General features: G+C 34.3%; 2 protein-coding genes across 2 annotated transcripts; both read right to left on the bottom strand.

The window, feature by feature from the left end:
* Positions 1–14: 14 nt before the first annotated feature.
* LOC113503703 (sensory neuron membrane protein 1-like) lies at positions 15–2,507 on the bottom strand (the record flags this gene model as incomplete). The annotated part of the gene is made up of 2 exons (XM_026885771.1): positions 15–606; positions 2,357–2,507. Coding segments are annotated over 2 exons (276 nt in total), but the record flags the coding sequence as incomplete, so codon positions are not given.
* Positions 2,485–26,423, bottom strand: LOC113503973 (xanthine dehydrogenase-like). Its single transcript, XM_026886117.1, has 22 exons — positions 26,381–26,423; positions 25,778–25,947; positions 25,260–25,420; positions 24,159–24,580; positions 23,417–23,640; positions 23,223–23,325; positions 23,013–23,140; positions 22,643–22,933; positions 22,156–22,443; positions 21,437–21,936; positions 20,458–20,641; positions 20,043–20,238; positions 19,193–19,959; positions 18,917–19,109; positions 18,630–18,740; positions 11,264–11,391; positions 9,712–9,878; positions 6,649–6,799; positions 5,593–5,850; positions 5,134–5,345; positions 4,216–4,501; positions 2,485–2,893 (listed from the first exon to the last, which is right to left on the bottom strand). Exons 1-22 carry the CDS (start codon positions 26,421–26,423, stop codon positions 2,729–2,731), a joined length of 5,148 nt encoding a protein of 1,715 aa, XP_026741918.1. The 3' UTR covers positions 2,485–2,728.
* Positions 26,424–26,866: the final 443 nt, after the last annotated feature.

Genomic DNA, 26,866 nt, shown 5'->3' with positions numbered 1-26,866 from the left:
AAGAAAATCAAGAAAAACAACAAATATATCTCATGAATGTTTATTGTGACTACAATTAAATATTACTAATAACATATCAGCACTTATAAATACTAAGATAATTAATAAATTCTATCTAAAATCTTAAAGTGCATTTTTTAAAAGATCAAGATACAATTTCTTACAAGAAATTGACAGAAATAAGTCAAATACTAATGTGACAAATAATCATGAATACAACAATTTGAGAAACGACTAGGTACAAATATAATTGCATTTAAATTTACCAGCTATCAAATTCAAAGCCATTGATAACCCAAAAGAAATTGAAAGGCCAAAAAAAGTCGAAAGCGATTAAGCTAAAAAAGATAACCTAACTACAAAATTAAACTCTCCTGCGTCTAGCTATGTATCTAAGGGTTTGCATCCAAATCATTCTTTGAGGCAACCCATAACGACGACTCCAGAGCAAGAAGAATCCCAGGAGTCGTCTGAAGGTGGATTACATGGTGACCTTGGCCGGCTCTTGGGCCTGGCCGATGACACTGATGTCCTTTTGCTCCTCTTCTTCAGGTGTAACCTTGGTAACCTTCGTGTCACCTGTTACTGCAAGACGCATTATATGATCTGGAATTACAAATTCAGTTGGGGCTAAGTCACGTGACTGTTTAGTCAGAATAGAAGGAGAACTTTAATTCAATCGATGTTAACCTTTCGCGTGTCTTAAGTACATTTGTCAAAGATTTAAACATTTATCGGTTTGTTATGATGTTGGAAATTGACTAATTTATTAGGGACTTGGAAACAGAGGTGAGGTGGAAAGTGAATTGTCCTATAGCTACAAACATCGGTCAAGTGCGAGTTGGAGTCTGGACATAGAGAAAATTTGTTAAAAAGAGATGGTCACCCAAACAAATTTTCGACCGTAGTAACTATTGCTTATTGCAGATTTTTATTCTTCAAGGTCGAACTCTTTGTTTGAGAATCTTTATAAGGTTACTTGTGAACTTAAAATGAAACGACCCCTATTTTTATTGATATCATGGGTCGTTCCAATTAAACAATTAGCATTTTAGAAGAAAATAACACTATAAATAAAGCTAAATCTTTGAAAACATTCAACTGATAGTAAACATGAATGAAAGGATGAATAGATGTTTCAAACAAAATAATTGTCGCTATCAGTATTTCAGAAAGTATCTAAGAAGACCAAACTAAAATTGATGTGGGTCACTAAATTAGACAAGACCTTATGAATCTTGGAAAACTTTTGTTATTTCTCTTCAATATACGATAGAATCTGGCTTTACAATAAATTAAATTGCTTAAGCATCTAGATTAGGCCGAAATTTCGTTTAATTTATAAATATTTTCAACTATTGAAATTTAAATCTTTAAGTTACTTAGCATCTATTGTAAGTATGAATAAATAATATAAGCTCTAAACCAATACTCACAAATACTTAAAATAGATCCATCAATAACACTTTCGAGATCTTCAAAGTTAAATATAAATTATGTTTCTAGACGAACAAGACTATCTTTGGGTACTTTATGAGGCTTTTAGAACTAAATTAGATTGACTAAGAAAATCAGATTCAGAGAAAAGCTTTTTCAAACTTAGGTATAACTAAGTTCTCCTATTTTTGGGTATTTACATGTGGGCTGTAAACTTGACACAGTAACGTGACATATAAATGAAATGGTGTTGAGGTTGTTACTTGAAAATAGTAAAAACTTAACATCCAAATGACTTTAAAAAATCGAGCCAATCTCGATTATTTTATGGGACTAAAAGACAGCAATTTCACTTCAATTGAAAAAAAAAATCAGTTTATTAAGGCCGAGGTTCTAAGGTACGTAGAAAAATAGAGATTAAATAAAAACCTCTTCCTTTTCAAATTCCGTTAAATAATAACGTACTTGGTTCAGCCTTAGAGAGCCCGCAGACTGCAGACTTTTAGTCGGCCGATAGTTTGAACTATTTGAATTTATTAAAGCGCCTCTAATATGTTTTATGGCTTAGTCGGCCGACTAAAAATCGTCATGTGTGCGCGCCTGGTAGGGAGCCAATACTGATTATACGGTCGGCCGATAGTTTGCCGACAGTTTAGTTTGAATTGAATCGGGAAGCCTATCAAACTTGTTTATCGGCCGATACCAAATCGTCATAGTGTGTGCACTTGCTTACATCTGCGTACTGATTAAGAGCCCGACCAAACTATCGGCCGATAAAAGGGTAAAAGGGGTAAAAGGTCTGCGGAGGCTCTTATAGTGAGTACTTACTAGTGGTTTCTTAGGGTAACGCGAATGTTAGCCATTGAAATAAAACTACTTTTACGGATTTTATCGATTAATTATTAGTCATATTTCTTACCTCTGAAGTGATAGACAATGCCAACCACGGCACCGAGACTTCCAAAAGATACCATCCACCAGCGAATGACTCCGACCACACGCTTTGGTATGAACAGCTGATTTTTAAGCATCTTAACAAACGTTTTGTTTAGTGCCAGGCCCTGCAAAATTCAAATTAAAAAGTATGAAACTAAACCAAGAAAGTTCACAAGTTTTAGTGATATGTTTATGCCACACGTTATGTGGAAACGAGAGAGATGCAATAATGGCAAAAGTTCTGCTTTTTAAATTACTGAGTATTGGATTTAAAACTTTATTCGAAGAAACAAAAACCAGTTACAAATTTGCATTCGAACTGAAATATCCACTGTCCGAACTTCCGTTGCAAATATTAACATTTCGAAAGTTGAAACAAAACAATAGAAATCACCTCGTCAATCCAAAATAATGGAACAATGGTCCCGGGCAGCTCTTTAAAGAGGTCTAGTTTTTCGGTTTTCAGTAACTGTATATTAAACTGGATCCTTTGTTTGGCGACCATTGGAGTGCCAGTTATCTGAAACAAAGAAAACTTTTTGATGAAGAAAATTAATAATGCATTAGTTTTTCGAGTTTCCTTGTCTTTCATTTGAAGTATTTATATTGAAGACTACTTTTCGTTTTAAATTTGAATATCATTCGAATTGTGTGTACCGAGACTAAATAAAGTCTAGATTTTAAGTTTATAATAAATCCTACTAATCCGAAAACGCGAAAGTTTGTACGTATGGATGTTTGTTCCTCTTTCACACAAAAACCACACAACAGAATAGATGTAGACGAAAAGAACAGATTTTGACGAAACTTCTTACACGGATAGTTTATAACCATCGTCGTCATTTTCATCCCGATTTTATGTCCCCGTGGGATAATTTTCGGCCCTCGGGCAACAGCTAACAAATGTGTATGTTATGAATTGTAGCACCTGACGTGAAGCTTTGAAACTAGTGATAACATGTTTAAGTCCATAATAGTTTTATGTAAGCCTTCAGCGTATAACGTATGTAATAATTTAAATCAAAATTCTCCTTTTAGAAATATATTCAAAAGGCCACGTCAAATTAAATATTTTATTATATTTATCATAGTCTTTTAATTAATGTAATAAGTTCATTATCATAATTAATTAACTATAAAGGAATTCGTTTACATGGCCCAGATGGCCGGGAGCGAAACCTACTGATTGACCGAAAAAACCTTCGCAATTATTATTCTATTAAAACCTTTGTCCATTTTCGGTTTCATCGAGTCTGTTACAATAATTACATTAGAATAGGTCTATGGCGCGTCTGACAACTCTTTTTGGATCATGAAGTACATGTTAAATTAATGTAGTATGTTAAATATCCGCAAAAGAGAAATATCAAACAAAATTTAAAATTTAACATATTAAATATTTAAAAGTTACCACTGGACATATTTGGCTTTTTGTGAAGTCAACGAAAAAAATATCCAAATCATAAAAAAGTACTGGTCTTTTGATCTAGTAGTAATAGGCCTTAACTGCTCCAATAGTTGTGTGTAGCGGTTGTGGTTTCGATTCACACCCAAAAAAAGGGTGATGAGCGCAAATCAGAAATATATAAGTATGCTTATCTGTTGTCTAGTACTCATAATTCAAGCTTCGTTTGGATTGCGGATGGTAGTTTTGGAATAACATAAAGACGAGATAGGGGCCGCATAGAGGCCAGCCTTGTTTCAGTTGTGTACCCATGAAAGTTCATTAAACGGTATAAACTGGAGTCTCTTTTCTACAACTTTATTAACATCACTATGAGAGGTTGTGGTTAGAATCTTCTGAATTTAAAAGAGACAACAGAATCCATAATATACACCTACCGGCTCATAATCAATTTCAATTCCATGCTCATTAACGTCAGGGTTGAGTCCTTTCACGTTCTGCAGAAGAGCTGGATCGGCATCCAAGAAATGAGGCATTGACACATACATAGGAGCTTTCAAACAAGGGTTGACATCCATGAGGCCTTTTGGGGGACATTTGTCAATAGATGGACAATAGCATTGCAATTCAGGATCGTTGACGAAGTCACCAATGTTCGCTATGTAGCGGTTCGTCTTGATGCCTTTGTATGAAGTTTTCTTTTGGTACCATGGCTTGAAAGTCCTGTGGAAATAGGTTGGAATTAGCGATATTATGCAGAAGTGAAATTACATACGGGCGAAGAAAAAGTTAGCTATTTTATAGTGGTAGGTGATAGTAAGCGATAATTTGATGTTACATATTATGTATATTAAGTAAAAGTTCATAATTATTCTACTCATTAATATTCACTTTATTAGTATAACGTTCTTAATACTCAGAAACCTTGTTCCAGTATACTGGCATAAACCTAGTGATCCATACACATAATTTTATAGGCAGAGTTTGAAACTAAATTATTAAATAATAGTTTTTATTACCTAAGTTAGATAAAAAAGGTTAATATAATGGTTTTTATTCGGTAGTGTAGAATTACAGACAGGGTTAAATGAAATTCAAATGTTAACAATTTAGATAAATTAAAATTACTTGCTTTGTTAAAAAAATAGATTTAACTATGTTTTTTTCTAAACTGAATCTAAGTCCACTCGAAAGCGAGAACAATAATACATCGAAGCACAAATATTTACAGAAGGAGAGACGAACTCGAATCCTTCTCCAGACCCTTTCTGGCGTAGACTGGAATAAATGAAAGGCGGGAAGGGAACCTTCTACCCTACTGTAGGACACTTGAAAATCATATAAATATACTTCACCTGCACAAGTCAGTAGAGAAAGATTCAATCCGATCAGTTTCCTGCAGAAAAGGCGGGAACACAGTACCATCAGTCCCTTGGAATTCATTGCAAGTATCCCTCCAAACCTTTTGCTCCGTATTACCGTCGATAGCTATCACTTTACCAACATCCATCACGTTCGTGATGCCTCGTCTTACTGTGATCACGTGAGGGTCAATTGTGTTGTTTCTCTACAAACCGTAACAATGTTTTCCATGAAAAGTAATCTCAACTAGAATTAATGTAAGCAAAAGGTTTTGCTTAATCTCCCAGAGATTTTTAGTTCAATTAGTTCAAATCAGTTTCAAAAATCCAGTCATAAATTTCAACAAACAAAGTTAGTGAAGAAATAAATTGAAGGTACACTTTCCTTTTTGTATGTCTAAAGTACACTGCGATTTCAAATCAACCATCAAAAGGTTTGAATATATACTTTACCGTTCCAAAAAGCGAGAACCTAAACTGATTATTAGGTTCAACGACCAGCCCGCTGACTTCTTCCTTCTTCAGAGCAGTACAAGTGGCCTTCGGAGCGAACTCAGTCCTCGCACAATTGATTATCATGCCTCTGAACAGTATGTCCAAGGCTTTGACCCTGAGGAAAACGTCCGGAGGGTTGTCGAAGATCCCGTTGATAGCTTTGCCAATCATGTTTAGCATTGACGGCTTGTCTCTGTGGATTGTGATGCCAATACCCTGAAAGAAGGTAACAGCTTTCATGAGGAGGAGGATTTATACTTAAATTATCAGTATTTATTAGAATCTCCAGATTACTTTTTACCCAACTGGGGTCATGGGTCGAATGATCATGGTCTGACCCAGCGGAAAGGTCGTGACTCAAAATGCGATTCCGATAAATATACGTGAGTTAAACATGGTTTTATTTAAATTTGGAATAATATGTCGTTAAGATTTGTAATATTTTATAAATTAGACGTTAAAGATATACCGAATTATGAATGGATGTAATATTTCTAGGTAATCGTTAAATAGGTAATAGGACAAAACAACTGCACGTGCCATGTGCAAAATTAAAAGGTAACGAACGATGTCAATTACGTCGATGTAGTTCTCGGGTATTCTCCTTGCCATTAAATACTAGTATCGACTTCTGCCAGCTGGTTAATGGTGCTATTACTGCCTTTGATCGATAATGGTTTATAACGACAATAATCACAGAACAAAAAAGAGGCGTATGAGTTGACGACTAAGGACAATGGTTGGGTCCGAAACTAGTCGAGTAAACCGATTTAGATTTTCTTTCTTTTGAAAACAGCCTATTCTGTAAATAACACAATTTTATTTTACCGTCCTCTACATCACTTCTCACACCAAAATATTTCTCCTTTTAATTCTTTACGTATTCGCGGGACAGCAAAAAGCAAACATTTGGGACAGGACTCCAGTACTTGGGTGGTATATGAGACACCTCCATCAAATTCTCATTCTTGCAGTGAAAATGAAAGCAGACTACTGTATTCTAAAAAGAGTTACCAGCATAAACACATGCGGCATGACGATAGTCTCTTCTCCAGTGAGTCCAGGTCCAGACAGCTCTTGGTTGAAGTAAAATACGTCACGTTTTTTGTATGTAATCGTGTCGTCTTCCTCATGGTCTTCGATGTCTATCTTCTCTTTCCATTCACTGGGAATTTAAATTACATGTGTTTAAGAAAAAGGAAAATATTGGCCCTCATTAGCATTTAAATTATGTAACTGTAAATATATAAAACTTTTTGTATCAATGCAACTAGTAGATTGAAGTAGTTATGAAATTAAAGACTTATTTAAACAGTGCTGTTCATGTGTGTTTCAATAAAATATCATCCCTCTCATTGAAAGTGTTCTTTTTAAACTAATTTGAGGTCCTTAGATTAAAATCTAAACTTAGAAATGCATAATACTTGGTCGCTTGAATGAATATGTCTCAAAGAACACAAGTGTTGTTGTTTTCTACACCTGCATTGTCAAGCGAAGTCAAATATCGATTCGAATAAAATATTCAACATTAAATAACCTTCTAAGTTCTTAAGCATTGACTTGTCAATTATGGCGTTAGCAAATAAATATTTTGCCTAATTATACACCTTGTGTGGGTTTTCTAACGAAATATTTAATTATTTTAATGAACTATCACTATATAGGATTTCTTTGTGGACACGTGCCAGAATAATAATAAATGGAATAATAATTCCGATGGTTCAACACTTTTTACTCCATTTTGAAGAGAAAATTCAAACTTTGATTCCTGTATACTGGTACTGTGAGCAAAAAACGACTTTTCGTACTAATCTTCGATTTATCGATTTTGCAGTTATTATAACAATCTTGTAAAAAGGAACAGCTCAAAGATATAGAAGTCAAGTCCAAATCCTATGACACGCTTTTCAAATGTAAGAAAACGCCAATTCCTTTTCTAACATCAAGTGCGTAGGTATTCAAATAGCTATTACTAACTAAAATAGTAAAAAACGTATTAACGATGCCAGCAAGACAGATAAATTTTCTTGGGATGTTTAAGTTAAGCCACGTCAGAGGGCTAGCACATTCAACCGCCGTCATTGCAACACCTGTAAACCAGAATCTAAAATGAAACCAACGAAAACCACCGACACACTTCGGTGTGTACTAGGGGAAATAATTAACGGCCTGGGGACCCGCTACGAAATTAATCAGAAATAGTAAGAAGGGACTTGGAGGGTTATGGGGGTTGCAAACTCTGACACCAACCATTGACGTTCATGAACCATGCAATAAGACGAAGAAATTAACCGTCATTTTTGGAGTCAAGCGTGAGATACCAGATCTCTATTTAATGTATGTCTACCATCATATAAGATGTAACAAAATAAAAACACCTATATTAATGGATATTTCCTCAGAGTGATGCTTCCGCCATCATTCACAAGCTATTATCGTTAAACACACACAGCCACATAGGTGAATACCACTTTCCATATTGGAGGAATCAGGCACATTTTTTAGGATTCCGTAGCAAGTGTCAAAGGGAACTCTTACACTGAAGATTCGCTGATTAAAGATGATTAAAGATACTATGCTTTATCTCTGCAACACCCTAAGGTCGACTGGTACTCATTGTGCATAAATAAATAAATAAATCTGCCGTGTATGTCTGTCTGTGATTAGGCTGTATCTCGTGAAGAGTGATGCTAGATAAAATTTTAGAGATGATGTATTGAGAAATGTATATTTTTGTTGCCGCTATAAAAACCAAAACCTTTGATGTTAGGCAACAATTGCTGCGGCTTCTGGGCAGGTGAACCTTTTTCTGTTGCTTTTGATATTCATCAGCCAACTTGGACGGAACCTTTAGAATCGTTTTTAGTTTTCTAGTTTTTATGTATGTTCAATCAATGCCTCGTTCGAACAATTTTATTACTATTCACAGGGCTTTTCTCGTTTGCAGACTGATGGTGTTTGCCAATCTTAATTTGGACTTTCAATAGTACAACTTAAAGGTTAAAACTCTATCAAATCAGTTTATTTTACTTTTTGGTAAAGAACCGGTCAAGCCCGAGTAAGATTTGCATAAATGAGAACATTGTCATGAGCCTGGTGACAAACGGACGGACGGACATGTTGTGGGCAAATAAATATAAATTGAAAAAAAAATAACCTATTTGCAAGCTTGAATGCTACTACTCATCAAATACCTATAATTAAGAAACGATCATACAATTTTATCATTAGCAAAACTGAAAAACTAAATCTTTCTTTCAAAAAAAGAGAAGACACGCATCTTATCATTAAACCCATCTTTTTAAAACCATCAAAATATTTTCAACAAAAACTAACAGAAACCAGAACCGCATAAAATCCTGTCGCATTAAACACCACAATTAATGAAACACACATTTGTATTTGCAGTAAACGCTAATGATATATCATTACGGCGTAAGCTTCCCTTATAGTTAGTAACTGTAAGTATTCACATTAAATTAAAGGCTGCGGCTCTGTCATTACTCGTGATAATCTTTCGGATCAAGTTAATTCTTTTATGACATCCTGTAGCGTAAAATGTATGTTTACATTGTCATGTTGTGTTTTTATTTGTAGTTAAGGGACTTTTTTGCCTTACGGTCTTTTTTGAGTACATAATGACAGTCTGTTATGGTTAATCTATTGGGTAAAGGACATATAGAGAAAGTGGGGGAAAGAGGGGTTTTAATCACGTTTGATTTTGTGAGATGTACTATTAGGGTGCTGCTTTTTTCTTAATAAATAATAATATATGCTGTTCCTCTACGGCAAATTAGCTTATGTGAGTAATCCACTCCCTGCTAAATAAGGCAGTTATGGGCTGCTCTTATTAGCGATTAAAGTGCTACTATTTTCGTAGCAGAAGCGACACGCCGATAGACTCAATGAAATGCACCGTTTTTCTTCCACAATGCTGCAATGCTTGTGACATGCTTCCCGTATGAAGACGGTGCGTGGCAATTTATCAACTGACAAGCAAATGTCAACAGGCCAGCTTATAGGCTGATAGTAAGATGACAAAATGTAATCCCCAAAAATCAAAGAGTTGATACTCACTCAAAGTGGTAAGGGCCAACTTCCTTGACAATAGGTATGGCTCCCTTCTGCACCTCTTCAGCATTCGTGTAGTTAAACAAATACACTTTGAAATTCAGAGCGAAAGGGATTTTCTCCCACATTTGACGGACATCGGTCTTCTTTGATAGGGCCATTTCCTTGAAAAAGAAGATTTATGCTTTTATGGTCAACGTCAATATAGCAAGCGTACTACACAGGTCTTTTAACTATATTGCTGCTATCATAAAGTACTCGTCAAATTGCAGAACTAATCTGTCAGACATTTTGGACATCCACCTTCTCTGGGCAGAAGGCAGTTATTGTCAGAATCTTACTGAATAAACTTCCATAGCAAGGCATAGCAGTTCATCGGGATCTGAAGATTCCGGACATATACATATACATAGGTCCTATATAAGTGCAATATAGCTTCATTCAACTTCACATCAACCACAGCTAATGAACCTGACAGTAGTATTTTATTTGCAACGTTATTTGATTTCAATGATGAATCCATTATAATCAGAATTTAATAACAAAAACTCAAATAATAAACGGTTTCCAAGTTGCCAGCAATACGCAACTTGGGCAAAAATTTTCGACCGTAAATTAAGATTAAAATAAAGACTCGTTGGTTGGGTTTGAGTAGGGAGATGTAACCGCCAAGTAACTTGACAGATGAGACGAATTAAGTTATAAACACGAGCCATTTACACGACCGAGCTTTTTGCCCTTGACCAAGAAGTTTAATTGGCGTCTGGGTGGCTGTACCAGACGGTATTGTGTATTTTTTACCGTTGAATCTTAGTGGCAACTGTAATTTTGTTTTAGAATGAAGAAGGTTACGGAGTAGGTAGAGAATAAAAAGTGGAATATAAACATGTCAATAATAAACATAAACCCATTGATTTATGTTTTTCATGACATGTCTAAACATGTTATCAACATTAATGAATTTATCATAAAGCAAAAACATTCATATTATAGAATAGACTTTTTAGGCCAAGTGAATATTTGTCATATTTTGAAAACTTGTTACCAAAAATCAAATCTTAACCGAGGAAAATAGTCAAGTTTTTAATAAGCAGCAGTGACGGCCGACGTTTGGAATTTTCCGACAATCATTTTTATGGACGGAAAGTTTTAATTAATTAAGTTTGCTGGAATTAGATTGATTTTTTAATTTGCATAACAATTGTTGGCTACTTAGTTACTTTTTGTTTGTCATTAAACTAAGTTATTAAAACAACAATAAATCTTTATTTGCCGTGAGCTATTTGTTCTGTATTAAGTAAACTCTTCAAGTTGCTTACAGGGTTTGGTTATTGAAATTTTGAGTCTGACTGTATTTTAAGCAACTCCTCCATCAGAGGATTTTGAATGAGATGTGTTACCAAAAATGTGGCGAAAAACCCTCTCCGTCTTCACATGGGTATTTTGGAGAATGTATAAACTAAATATCCAATTATTTTTAAGTTAAGTAGTTTGTAAGATAATACTTTTTCTATTTTCTTCTCCTGGAGCAGTAATCATAAACATGTATCTAGGTTACCTTCTTAAGCTGGCTCTTCAATATAGTAGGGAACAGGACCCATCCAAATATAAGTCCAAACAGCGCCACCCCGCCAGCAATGGCAGCGTACTTCAGCTCTTTTGGCATCAGCATGATGCTGACTAGCTCTGTAAAGGAAATCAATATATTAAAATCGTCATTCTTGGGTCACTCAGGCAATATACATCTTGGAATACGATGTTATCTGACATCTTTAACATATTTCTGGACAAAGAGTTATTATTAATATAAGCTATTTACGGAGCTATGCGGCTTCACATATTTTTGTTGCTATTAAATTTATGTCAAATTAAGCTACAACGATTTATCTGATCGTCCTCAATTTTATAAGTAAAGAGTATCTGAGGCTAGTTTAAAATGTAAGCCTTATTACAAACGGAATTAGTCCTTTTGATAACACCATTAGGAAGTGTTGATACAATAATATTAACTTATAGATAAATAATCATAGCAGTCCGTTAACAGTACTTTTCAATACACTTCTGAAACTAACGATCACTTTTTCCTACGGACGCATGGTGGTCCTGTATATAAAACAAAAACTATGGCCGCCATGGCACGATCGAAAGCTTTTTGCACAGATTATGAGACTCCCCAGAGGGCGACGCCATGGTATCGGTCGTGCTCATATTTTAAACCGGACAATTTTTGGCTTGACAGTGATGGATTGGAAACATAAATGTTATGGCGACAAAATTGTCTTGTTGATGTCATTTTGTCATTTTGGAAAATCCTTTGCACTGGAACTATTTGATTTATTTTACGTAATTTAACATATGTAGATTTTAGGTAATACTATGGATTGAGTGAAATCATGTTTTTTTATTGTCAAAAATCGTTGCTATTAAATACGTCATGCAGTTTTCTTCAAGTCCTTTTATTTTTATGGAGCTAGGTAGTTCATTATGCAATCTATTTATAATTTTAATTGGGATATTATTGATTCAACCTTATCACTTCTTTAAGTATTTGATATTGGTTTTTATTTAATTATCTTTTTACACACAAATATCGTTTTTTTTTTTTCGTCTTTTGTTGTCTCACGGATTACCGCCACACGGTATATTATACGCAAGTTACCGTTTATTAAATGATAAATATGGCTGAATTAATAAAATATTGGTTCCGTTTATTTCATGCGAATTCAATGGTATTTATGGTGCCTTAGACCTTTGAAGTTATAATTAATTCGACCTCAATAACCTATTGCGAGCATTAATAGCTTCATCATATTCTTCAAGTAGAAATCAATCATCGTACGGCAAATGTCCAGGTTCACATGGTTTTCCCGTAAACTAAGCTAACTACTCCGACCCTGCGGCATTGAAGAAAAGAATTCACAATGCGAAAATTACAGGTTTTACGATCACGGTCAGGCTTGTTAAATATAATTGAATAAAGTTGTAATGGGCACGTTACAGCCTTACAGCGGTGTGTTCTTTTATTCAATTTTATGGCTATTTTAAGCTGGAAGAGTAGCTTCAACCTTTGAATTCTATAAATTGGGCAAATTTTTTAGGTTTCCGCACCTAAAGTGGATTGAAAGCTTTTTTTGAAGTAAAGCTCCTCTCTCATGCACCGTATTGAAATTCACGAGCAGATAATGTTTATATGTTGCAGCTATAACAACTAAAATAATAATAAATGATGAGTAATAAATTTGATTTTAACTCATTACATTTAATAGCCTATTAGTACCGGGCTTTTAAGGTTGTGAACCTGGATCACGACTTTGGGGGTTATTTGTCCGCCAGCCAATTTTCGTCCTTTTATTTATCAGTTGATTTGACAACTGATTAAATTGATCAGCCATCCAACCGCGACCTTTTAATTTTCTGAACATAAAACCATATCCGTGTGTGACAGAATATCACTCAAATACTCCTGATGTTAAAAAATCCCAGTCAAAAAGGAACATAAGTATATTTTTCTACCAAGACATCTCTTCTAGAAAAAAACCTTTTGACGTCTAAAATTCTCTTTAAGAACTAAAACCTGGGTGCCTTAAGAAAATGAGCTTTCGCCTATCAGAAGCTTCAGCATAATTTTTAAAGCAAGTTCTCTTGACTGCGTCTTGCATTCAAATGAGATACATGAGATTTAGTATTCCTTAGTGAAACTGGCGAAAGGCAGTTCCTCTTAGAACTTATGGAATTACTTACTCTAGAGAACTACTTACAGAGATGTCGAATTAATTATGCGTCCTGCTTTTCCTATTAGGAACTAAGTAGTTTAATTTTTTTTTTGTAAATATGGAGTAGCTATTAGAATCATCTTTAACAAGCTGCATACTGTGGAGCTGCTTGCATTTGAACTTGAATTTTACTTCCATGGATCAAATATTAAAGCTCTTTTTTAGTGGTTTCTTAGGTTTACGCGAATGTTAGTCATTAAAATGAAACTAATTTTACGGATTATATCGCGGTTTAATTTTAGATTTTAAATCCCGACGTTTCGAAACCTTTGCAGGTATGGTCACGGGCAGACTTTTTTAGTTCTGGTGAGCCTAACAATCTACTGTCGCCCATGGCACACTCCATATCGAAAATGATCAATGAAAGAGGAACAAACATCTATACGTACAAACTTTCGTGTTTATAAAATTAGCAGAATAGCATTTTTTAAATAACATTGGTACTTCGCATACAAATCCAGTCTCGATACCGCATACTGCGGTAAAAAAGGGAAATCTCAAGGGATCCGTGATCGAAACTTTCTCCAAGACTTATAAAATTAAATGACCTTTCTGAAAGATCTTATTACCCTTACAAACCTGTTTCTAGTTGACAAATATGTTCACGTTCACAAAAGGTCTTCGTTTAATACTTGATCTCTAGAGGACTTTGTTTCGAGTTAAATTTACAAGATCGTAATTTTATACTTAGGTACACGTATAATTTCAAAGTGGTTTTCAAAAAGGCTTTGTAACTTAGTAACTATAACATTTTCCGGGACTAAAAATAGTATATGAAGTTTCGGGTTTGTTTTCTCATATCAAGTGATTAATTTATATATTGAGATCGAAAACAATTAGTAAAAGAGACTTACAGGGATATTGCATTAAGTATCTACTTCTAGCCAACTTTATCCCATGACGCCGGCGGCCATTTTTTAAGTCCGTCGGGAAATTTATTGTGTCCTGAGTTGGGTTGGACCCTACCTGTACAAAACTATATAGAATATGTAGTTTGTCTTCTTTGACCTCTATTCCCTATGGGAAAAGTCCTTCATATTCGAGTTGTTTTGTTAAATAGGTTTTTTTTTCATTCGTTTCGACAGAAATACGGAGAAAATATGTTTTAACGGAATTGTTTGGCAAGTGGTCATAAAAGAATTGAAGAAATTATCGGAAGTGAGATAAAACCAGAGTGTTATTAAATCGCTAATAAGTAAAACCAAATTAACATGTTTTATTAAGTATTTCTATTGTTTATTTTTAAATTAGGAATGGCTTCACTACAACTGTTCAAGTTGTTCGATCACAGGTTAAGTGACACTTGATACAGTCGGTCCGTGGATGGGTGACTATCTATGTCATAAGAAGTTTCTTCGTGTTCCAGAAAGCACGTTAAGTTGTGGGATCCGGCTGTTATTTGTACTTCTTTAACCGTCGTTTCAGATAGATAGTCGGAAGCTAGAAAGTCTGAGAACCAGTCTGACTAACGGGTATCATGTTGCCCAGATAACATTTTGGTTGAGGAGGTCAGTTAGGCCGATGCTCCTCGTCAAAAACTGTTGGTATGCTGCATCCAGTTAGACTGGAAGCCGAGCCCAATATAGTTGGGAGAGGAGTAGGATGCCGATGACGATTTTTTTTTAATTTTATATCTAGTTTTTGTTGTCATGCCTACTTTAATAATCGCTTAGCCGCTAATAACTTATACGTAACTCTTAAAGTTTTCAATTCTCAAGCCAAAGGCTTTCCATATGAGTACAAAGATTAGGACCAGTTTAAAAAAAAATGAGTCTTATAAAAATGAATTATAAGTACGTACGTGTCTATGTCCGCGCGTGAAGAACGTCGGAAAGTGACTTGCGATGGTGCACTGCTTTTAATCAATGGGCGGGCCGATGTACAGGCGAACGACCCATTGGTATCACGTTGACTTTATTATTATTTTCTCTTTCCATACTTTGTACTGGAAAAGTAAAGTCATTTTTAGGACATCTTTTTTCTTCTACTTTTGTATTGGTAGTAGAGATCATCGTATTTTTCATATTTGTTATATGATTATTTAAAAAATCAGGTTTCCTGTGTGATAAAATAAATAAAAAATATTATTCAATTAACGTGTTTATAAGCGGAACCTTCAACCGAGACTTAAAATATTGATAAATTAAATTAATAATAACTTAGATTAAAATGTTAGTGTTAGTTTCCAATATGTCGTTCGGGTGTACTAACAACGACCACTGTCAGACTGTGGGATATATAGCATACGTCAATATTAAGGGGTGGTTTCGAAGCATTGAAGCTATTCATATTAACGCGTGTAAAGTCTTCGTGCATTTTTGAAGATTTATATTTACTAAATATATTTTATCAGATATCTCATCTGATGGGCTATAAGCTAAACTAAACTCTATTCGTGTGTGTCCTGATTACCTTTTATGCGTTCTACAAATGCTTTTTCTGTGTCTGGGTGTTTTGTGCATGTAAATTGAATTTACGTTTGTGAAAATTCTGGGATTATAAGGATTATAACCTCACGCTAATCAACTTTAAAATATTATAATTTCAGTAACACCAGGCGTCCACAAAATATATTATTATGGTGTACGCCAAATTCGATGGGCGGAATGGGGATGTAGATGTCAGAAAAGCAGTTTTTTATAAAACAGCTGAATCCCATAAGTCATCCCCGAAGGTTAGAGAAAAACAAATGTAAAACAGAAGTCAATAAAAAAGTGAGCCGTGATCTATAAAACTGTAACAATATTTTTTTGTTTTCTTGAACTTTTGTGCTGTTTCTTCTTCACGTAGAGCACTAAGAAAGTGTTAAAGGGTTGGTGAATCACGGAGCCGTCAACTGTCGATATTGACCTTCAATAAATCCTACTTGTAAGCCGAATTTGAGTTAAATTTTTTTGATTTTATTCCTGAAACTAAATAACAATTTTTTTTTAAATCCTTTTAATTTGCGGGTTTTTTTCTGGGTAGAAAATGTCACCCCGATAGTTGATACACATATTTTTAAAAATTAACACTTGCATAATAAAATACATAACTAGTGGCTCGCCCGCAATCTTATGGCCATTACGTAAAAACATTTTCCCCTGCATATTTCGCTCGTAAGGTATTGTAAAACATTTCCATGGAACTTTCTCTTTATTGGAAAATATAAAAGTGTTGGAGTCTAACCATGAAATTATCCTGTCACTGTTAACGATAACTTCTCAATCTAAAAAACCCGTTGGCCTGTGATTTGTTCCAAGTATTCTTTGCCCTTATTACTTGTTTTCAGCTTATTACCGTCCATATTTTATTTGTAATGTCACCTGCATTTTTTCTTGCTTTAAAACGTAATTTAAAGGCTTTTTGTGTTTTGTTTGTTACGTATATGTATTTAGTATAAATTATTCTGTAAGATGTCGGTTTCAGAAATTACATGAACAAAAAATCATTTGGCTTTTTTCTCATAGAAAACAGGCATTTGGCGTCTTTTAGGGTTGCAGTTTCAATTTTAAAAATATCAGAAAATTTTACTTACAATGTGTAATATAAATATGCTGGCTAAAACATTAACCAATACCTACTTGTAATTGTAAAGTCTACCTAAATTTGAAGGGCAAAAAAGGAGAGAAGGTTTCTTTTTTATGCTTTCGACCTTAAAATGTGAAAACGGAACTGTATGTCGGTTGCCGCTAAATCGAAGTTACACTTTAATGAAGTTGCTATGGTCTTAAATTCGTTAGTTGACAAAAAAATTATGTATGTTTCCAAAAGTTATATTTTCCGACTCACAGTTGGAAGTTTTTTTTCAGGTATTTTTCAAAAACTTTTACACATACAATATCGCAAGACTGCAAGAAGTTGCACAAGTTAATGCAAGCAACATTCCCTTTAAAGAAACCGTATCCTTAGTTTTCAATATTTTCCATAAAAAAACTTAATTACAAACAAACAGAAGAAGGTAAAAGTTAATAACACACGATCAACCCTTTTAATGATAGAGCCTCCAAGTAAATTACACGTACAGCATATCATTTAGAATTAGAACAAAATAAAGGGTGAAAATGTGTCTAAATACTTTAGTGAGGTGAATACTTGAAGTTGTTTTAATGACTGTATTATTTTGTTGAATGACTATATTATAAGGAAACATGAAAAGTCGTATTTAAATATTGCCCTAGTTTGATGAAACAGGGTTTTTTTTAATCGACTTCAAAAAAGAAGTTCTTATGTTTGTTCTTTTTTTATGTTTGTAACCTCAAAATTTCAGAGTGGATGATTCGATTTTGTTGATTTTATATTTACTTTGAAGTACGCAAATGAAATAAGACATGTCGGTTTTGATCCTTATAAGTTTGACAGTTAAGCATATGATACTTTCTTAAATGTTTGAATTCATAATAAATATTTTTGACTAAGGTACATATTACAGATTTTAACAAATCTCATTAATGAAATGCCTCAAGAATTTAATTATTTATTAAAACAAACGACATGCTTTTAGTGTAGATTTATATTGACCAAACACTGATTAATATTAAAAGATATAGATCACACACAATGAACTATTTGTATCTACCCACATAAATAACAAAATACTTGAATAATATTTTTTATCACAAACATTTTATTAAATTCTACTTCAGAATAAAATGTTCCAATTTATGTTCGGCTGCCATGAAGATATTTTCAACCGTACACGGGTTAACTGAAAAATAACAAATAACAATTTTAAATGCAGGAATTTTTAATTAACTCGCCGAAAGTTGCCGCATGAATAAAACAAGAGGCCTACCAAAACCTTTTTAAGTAAGTCTGCTGCACATGCTAAAGGGAGATAGAACTCTACGCAGCCTATAGCGCTGTCTCACTTCTGCAAGCCTTGATTATGACAGGCTGAGAGTTGCTTGGATGGATAACGAACAGATAAGGGTATCGTACGTCTCAACTCCTTGGGAAGTAGCCAAGTAGAGCACTTGTAGATATTGTACCGAGAAATGAATAGCTGAGAATGTTCCAGAATTGGAAGTAAGATGCATGGAATTTAGTAGATGAGAACGGAAAAAGCGTTTTATTAAATTGTCAAGACAGATAAAAGATTGACCTCATCACATCACATTTGATTTAATACGATGGATAGGAATATTTTTGGTGTGTATGCGAGTGACTTACGGATATCCACCCAAGTATCGTCGTACCCTGCATCCAAATGAGCAGATCTTATTGCATCTCGTAAAGCGTGGGTTAGAACTGACGCCAGACACAAAGCTGGTTCACCAGTGGCTAAAAAAGAAAAATTTTATTGAAAGTATGAATTAAAGACCTAAGAAACTCAATTCTCATTGGACTCAAAGACCATAGTTAAAGTATTGAATTAGTTTAAAGTAATTGTCACTGTACAAAGCACATCCAACACAGCTTATGCTGACGTGATAAAAACGAAGGTTTTAAAGGAATACCTTTTGATTGCAGTACACCAAATTTATTTTTTGCATTCCTACGGAAATAAACCCTGAAATCAGCTGGTATGTCCTTGATTCCAGGAGGTTTGTAGTTCCAAGTTCTATCAGTCAGAAGTTTCCCAGTTTCCGGATCGTAAATAATTTTTTCTGAAGTCCAGTAGCCAAGACCCATGACAAAAGCACCTTCAATCTGATAAAGAAACAATTTTATACGATTTGTGAAGAAAAATCGAATTAAATTTCAGTTTAATTATGTTCTAACAGTAGACTTACTTGACCAACGTCAATTTTCGGACTTAAACTTCTTCCAGTATCTTCCAAGAGATCTACTCTTCTAACATCATGGTTCCCTGATAGAATATCAACTTCTACTTCTAAAGCACACACTCCATAAATATCATACGCCTTTAAGTTATCTTTAGCGGAACACAGGTATGAAGCTTGCAGATCAACACCTAATTTATACGCTGCTTCTACAATATCTTCCCATGAAGACTTTGGTAACATTTCTTTGACTGGAGCAAGTCTCTCCAAAAGTATTTCACAAGCTTTCATAGTAGCGAACACTACACTTTCACTACCGATACTGGCTCCTGTTGTAATCGAATTTGGTGAAGTGAAACTAGAACTCGGCTTGACGCTAATCTTTTCTAAAGGGATCCCGAGTACAAAGGCGCAGACTTGAGCAGCTTTCGTGTTGATACCTTGACCCATTTCAATACCACCGTGTGTGATCATCACTGAACCATCAGCGTGGTATATTGATATGAGGGAATTGTACGGACCGATGTAAAACAGTTCATAAGTCATAGGCATTATTTTTAACGCTCGCTTTCTCCAACGATTATCACTATTAAACTTTTGAACTTCTTCAAGTCTCTCGTCATAGTTTGAATCTCTTTTCAGATGATCTATTAAGTCTGGTAGGGGATTGTCTTCTTTAGCCATGTTTACATATTTAACCTCTAAAGGATCTTTGCCTATTTTGTGTGCAATTTTTTCCATTACGTATTCTATCATTGCTATGCCTTCGTTGGATGCTGGAAATGAAAGGTATGTGATTCTTATTGTAATCTAAATAAGGACTGTATTCAAATTGCATCTCTTCATGGACAATACTTACATGGTGCCCTACACCAAGTATTGGAAGGGGTATCTGTAGCCACACTGTTGGCTTCAACATACCATCTGCGTCTATCATAACAGTTAAAGAAATGATTAACAGTAATGCTGCTGATTGTCTCATTAGCGGAGCACCCATTGTCTTGGTAAAATACGTTTTTAAGATATTGGATTTCACCTCCTTCGTTGACACCAACCTGTTACAGTAAAATTGTTTGTTGTAGCTTTTATCCAATGAATGTTTCATAAATTGAGCACATTACCATCAAATACACTTACTATTTTACTATTGTGTGACTCAAGACTAAATGGTCACTCAGTTTTAAGTCACCTTAAGGCGTTTTAATTAAAAAAAAAACCCTCAGCAAAGTAAGAACGTTCTAACTGATTGAAAAAATATCCAATTGATTGATTACCTCAAAGTTACAGCTGGTAGGTAGACGCTTCCCAATAATTTTTAGCATTGTCTCCATTGGCATAATAAACCTGCATGTTTTCCCCTGAAGATGTGCCACTAAGGCTGCTGCACAGGATATTTGACAGGACCGGGTTATCTTGCCTCCGTAACTACCTCCCACTCTTCGAATTATCACTTGGATACTAAAAATGAAGAAAATGTATGTTGTTAACTTGAAATAAATTAATCCTTCTGAGTAGGTATATTTGTATTTCTGCGTCAGATAGTAAGAGAGAGAATTTTTGTTTAAGTGAAGAAAATGCTCTGATCTGCTTCGAATCCTCATTTAAAATGTAGTAGTTTATTCCTTTATTTTTATGTACATAGTTTGCAGGTATTTTCGAACACCTTACAGGGTTGCTCGTTAAAATCAATTTCTACGCTCGTTAAGAGTTACACCAAAAGGTAAAACAAACGAAGAAATATTGTTTACAGATTGAGTTTGCCAAGAAAGTTCGCTTCCCGTTTTAAGATTAAAGATTTTAGGTAATATACATTACAAGCTAATGGAGCCATTAATGTTAAAATGAAGTAATTAATTGAACCTATTTATTAGATGGAATACAAGGAACTTAATATCATCCGGCCATTATTTTATTATGTAATTTCCTTCACGGTCTCAATAAATTGTTGGACACAAATAACTGGGTACAGCCAGCATATAAAATTACATATTGCCTTAGGATTAATGTCGGAAGATGTAAGTATAGGTGTTTATGTTAATGCTTAAGCACCTTGCGGCTTAATCTCATAAACATATAATAATATTTACATTTCATTCAATTCATTTTTCTTTCCCAGTAATTTTTTTAATGTTAAATAATTTATGTTCTTGTAATTTTTCCCCTTTTAAACTGCGAAAAAGGGTCACATATTCGTAATAAAGAAACTACCTAATGCTTTATATGGTTTAAAACAAAAAAAAATAACCACATTACCTGTTCACTGGTACATTCAAACATTGAGCGATAGCAACGTTAGTCAGATCAAGCCACTGTGTCGAAGAGAAAACTTCCAAACCGTCTTCAGTTGGACGAACAACACACGTCTGAGGTTCCATGTAAAAATGATGCTGAGAACCCAACTTATATTCACCATCAATGATATATTTCACATCGTTCCCAACATCCTCAGGATTCACTATCCTATCATTAGTTACCCTTTTGTCTTTCTCACTAGAATTCAAAACATCATCAATATTTAATAAAGGCTTCTCCTTACTGATAGATGCATATTTTATTTTAACAAGTTTCGCAGCTTTGTTAGCAGTTTTCTCTCTGTTCGCTACTATTATTCCGACTGGATCTCCATAAAACTTTGTTTGTTTTGAACACAGTAATTCTTCATTTACTCGTATAAGAGGACAGTTGGTTGGCGTAAACGTATTATCTCCGGGAATGTCCTTCGCCGAGTAAAATGCGATGACGCCGGGAATTTTCTAGAAAATAAGGCTCGGAATAATATTTTTGTATTACTTTGAATTACTAATTGGATAAATGTACGTTTGTTTCGGTTATTTAAGCTGGTTTAATGTAATTACAGTTGTGTCATGTTTAAGTTACTACGAACTAATTAAAAAAGAAGTTTAGCCGTAGGCAATACGTAACCTACGCAATCTTTCCATTCTGTGTATGCATTAGAAAATGTTTAGACTTACAAAAGCCTCAGTGGTATCAAAATCTTCTATAATACTGCCCGGTCTTTCATCAGCTGTCACAAACGCTGCGAAAACTTCGTCTGGTTCTTTTGACAGGTCATTAGCGAATGAGGCTTCACCACTACATTGTAACAGCCCTTCCAACTTTGGTATCGGCTGATTTAATGGCCAAACACTCTTGTCGGTGTCATACGTTTGAGTCCCAGTTGATGCATGTCTCTTTATAGCTTCTCCTCCTGATATTAGCTTTGGATCTATTTTATCTTCAGGACAAAGACTTATTATTGCCTGGAGAAGGAAAGTTAATAAGAAAAAAAACCCATCACAAAAGTCTCTCAAAATCTTAGTTATTGGAACATTTAAGATACAGTAAATTATCAATATTTAATGTTTTAAAGACCAAAATCTCAAACGCATATGACGTTTCATGATAAAACCGACGTTGACGTTACGTGTGACATTACAGGAAATTGAATGTTATTTATACCTTGTAAAATAAAGTAACTGCCAACATTTTTCTGTAAGCAGCAGAGGGTTCTGGTGGTGCTTCTTCAGGTTTGACTTCCTTATAAAGTACTTTTACAGCTAATTGCAATGTCTCATTAGTAAAAGGATCTTTCCCAACCAAAATATCTTCTGTCTTCTTAGCGTGGACAAATTTGGGTGAGATGCTTCCATACACAATTGTAGCCTTCTCCAATAAATTGGAGTTCGGTTTGAATTTGAACAAAAATCCTGCATTGACAACTGCATGTGCGTTTTGAGATCTAGGCATAATCTAAAAAATTAAAGTGAGTACTACAAAAAAAGTGCAGGTAAAGAATTCATTGAGACTTTTAGTTTATTTATGTTGGTACCTTGTAAGTCTTGATTTTGTTATTCGCCGCTAATGGAGGCAACATAACGTTGACAATAATTTTTTGCTTCATATCAGTTTTCAAGAAATTTGTGAGTGACATTACTTTCGTTACCCCCACGGCTTCAGCTAAAACAAGGCATTTAATTATACGACAAGTCTGAATATAATAAAAGAATAATGAAGAATAAAAAAGTCTTAAGGTACTTACCGACTGTTATCATACCGCCAACAGTTTCGAAAAGCAGAAATAAATCAGATTGAAAATCATTGTTTAGGTATTTCAGGTATAAATTCCCACCTACTGTACCGATCTAAAATAAATGCACATTTAAATTACTAATTTTCAATATTGATACTTATTTTTTTTAAATTATAATGGTTATAGTTATAGGTTATACTTACATTTCTAACCGGGATATGAGCAACCAAATCCAAATGATCATACAACACTTTGAGATACTGAAAGTCCTCATTTTTCTCTGATATTCCTATAAATAGCTCCATCATTTCTGATAAAGGCATTCCTGCTCCAATTATTAAATTAACATCCAACGTATGACCTTTGAGTTCAACTACGTTGAAAATGTCTATTAAGTTTGGCGGATAATCAGTCACATGGTAAACACCTAAAATAGAAACGAAATTCTAAAAATATTACTGCAAATAATTCGTTCTGACCTTTGTCCAAAACTTTTAAGTTAATAGTTTGATAAAATTACTTTGATATTGGACCATGGTTAGTTGGGCTGGTTTCAGAGCAATCTAGAAGGATGCTCCCACCGAAAGGGACTATCTCTTCACAGTGACGCAGATTGATCTTAGGCGGACCGCTCTGGGTTTAACTCGTACAGCTTGATCATTTTTGCAAAGCACTTTATAAAACGTATATAGTTAGCATCTGAATCTCCTGGGCAGGTATGACACCCATTTTTAACAACAATACCATACAGCCCTCTTCAAATAAAATCTACGGAGCTTAGAGGAGACAGATACTTAAGCTATTTCACGTTAAATAAAAAAATATTCAACTAAATCGGTTCATCCAGTCCAAAGATCTTAGGTAAAAAATATAAAAAAACTAGTCGAATTGAAAAGCTCCCTCTTTGAAGTCAGTTAAAAAAAATACTATATTCTGTTTTCATACCTTGACCTGTATTACCAGCAATCAATTTGTAATCAGAGCTTTTCCTTAAAACTTTAAAGACATCTTCCAATGTGTAAGTTTTGAACCATTTGCGTTTACCGCAGTCAACAACTATCATTTTATTAAAACTTTTCTCAATAACACACCATTCGTCACTTCTATGAGTTTCCACTTTCGATCCACTTTGGTCAAGATTTTTAGTTTTGTGTTTGCAATTTTTGTCGCATTTCACTCCACAGCATTTGAAAAGGTCCAAATCTTCTAGATCTAGTAAAGTGGTTTTGAGTTTCTCGTCTGTGTTATTAGCAAACGTTTTGAATGCTTCCACTATCGGCCTGTATCCAGTGCATCTGCAGAGGTTACTAGCAAAAGAATTTTCTATTTCCTTCATGGTCAAGTTATCTTTCTTTGCCTCATATATGCTAAAATAGAATTGGGCATAGTTTCATAAGTCATAAAAATAGGGCTAGATATTTTTGAACTGATAGGACTAAGATATTATAAATGATTATTTATTATTCGTGAAGAATATATTGAATCAAAAATGTTATTTGAACTATAATATTATGATCGTTTTCCTTAAATGTATGACTGTAATTCCGATCTTTGATTGTAAAAAGATAATAACGTTGAAGTAAATGTGATGAAGGAAAAGTTATAAGCTTAATAATTCGTATCTTATTGCAAGTTGTAACAGCTTGTGAGAGCGTTGGTGGAGAAATATATTAGATTTTATTTACTCGTGATGACCTCAATACGTTATTTTTGGACTTTGATGCTATTTTTGTCCGTGTTACATATTTTTATATTGACTTGTTACTTATAAAAAAGACATATTACATCGATTTTCAAATTAACTCAGATTTTGTACCGTCATCCCGAGAAATGGCATTTATATCAACCATCTGAATGTTTCAAAGGATATAAGTGTATCGTGTTGTCCAGGTAACTGGGTCGAGGAGGTCAGATGGGCAGTCGCTCCTTCTAAAACACTGGTGCCTTGCTACATCCGGTTAGACTGGAAGCCGAACCCAACATAGTTGGGAAAAGGCTATGCCGATGATACATTGTCCCATCACAAAAAACCATGATTGCTATTACCTATACATATTCATGATCCATCCTGGGGTACAGAACCCGCACTGGGTACCATTGAACTTGGCCAGCCTGCCCTGAAGCTCGTGGTACCCTTTTATTTTGTTGCCAATCCCTTCAACTGTGATTACTTCCCAACCGTGACAGGATAGCACTGAGACGAGGCACTGAAAGAATTTTGGTTTCGGTCAACCAATATAGTAAAATTAAGTCCAAGATATTAAGAATATTTTTTTTTTTATAAATGCTGCAGAGTTTTTGGACTCCGAAAGAATGTTAATTAACAAGCTCCCTTTGTTAATTACAGTGCTATTATTAAGAGGAAAACCAATAAATAGATATAATTATGTATTAGTTAAAAAAAATCGCGGTGAAATTTCATTATAACATTATAAGAAATTTATTTCAACTATAAGATTTGAATGAAATAAAATGAAATGATTTAAATGAAGAAAATAATAAAATGAAAATGGGGTAGATACTATTCAAGTCATAACTTACATATATATCTTATTGATACTTACGGAATTTACTGAAAATAGCTTGACTTCGTTCGTGGGAGGTAGGGCTGCGCGTACGGCGACAACGCATGCGCCGCATCCACCCTCATGACACATCGCCTTCGTACCTCGCAGCTCAGCTACTGTCCTTATGTATTCATTGAGAGAAACATCTGGACCAAATCTGCCGTCGGCTAGAGTAAAAACTAGATGATTATTTTATTGTTTTTCTATATTTTTTTATAGCTTATCCGTGTATTCTATTAGCTATCTTTGCGCAAATATTAAATAAGAATAGATGTTTTGACTATTTCAAGTTTTATAAAAATTAAGGAAAAATTTAAGTACTGTCGAATACAATAGGAAAAGAGACCTAAATAATGTATTTTTAAGAACAAATCGTAGAACCGATATCAAATAAAAACTACTGAGATATTGAACCAAGCTTGATAAAATTTATACGGGACCAACTGACACCTATTTCACATTCAAAAAAGACTAAAAAAAAACGGATATTATAACCAGAAGGTTAAGACCTATATATTATGTATGTAGGGTATGTAGAAAAAAATCTTCCTTTATAAAAGATCGGACACGAAAATATTCTATACGAATTCATCCACCTACCTGCATACTGCCTCCCATTGATTTTGAACACGATTTTCGCCATGTCCTCATTTAGCGCCTCACCTAACGCTAACGTTCTGGCGGCCACTCAATCATTGTCAATGATACACACAAAGAACATTAGACCAGCAAAGTTTCTAGCGGAAATAATCACACAATAGATAACTAAAGGTAATGACAGTTCACAAATTAGTATGTGTTAATTTGGACGTGACTGTGTAATATAGATAATAGTTTAATGTGTACGCTATGATTTGATAATGGGTGTGTTTACGTTTTGCTGTGATTTGACGACAATGCATGTTGTTTGCGGATAGAGCCTTGATTTATGATAGGTGATGGGGAAACGAACTTTTCGCGGACTACCTATATTTACTTTACATTTTTGGAAATCATTTTCTATTTAGATGGAATTTTCTTATACATATAATGTGAGAGCTTTTTCAGCCGACTTCAAATAAACAAGGTTATCAATTCTTCTGTATG

Source organism: Trichoplusia ni, chromosome 20, assembly GCF_003590095.1.
Source record: "Trichoplusia ni isolate ovarian cell line Hi5 chromosome 20, tn1, whole genome shotgun sequence".
In the NCBI taxonomy this organism is placed as follows: Eukaryota; Metazoa; Arthropoda; class Insecta; order Lepidoptera; family Noctuidae; genus Trichoplusia; species Trichoplusia ni.
Note: the sequence above shows the minus strand (reverse complement) of the source record. Positions and strands in the feature narration are given on the sequence as shown.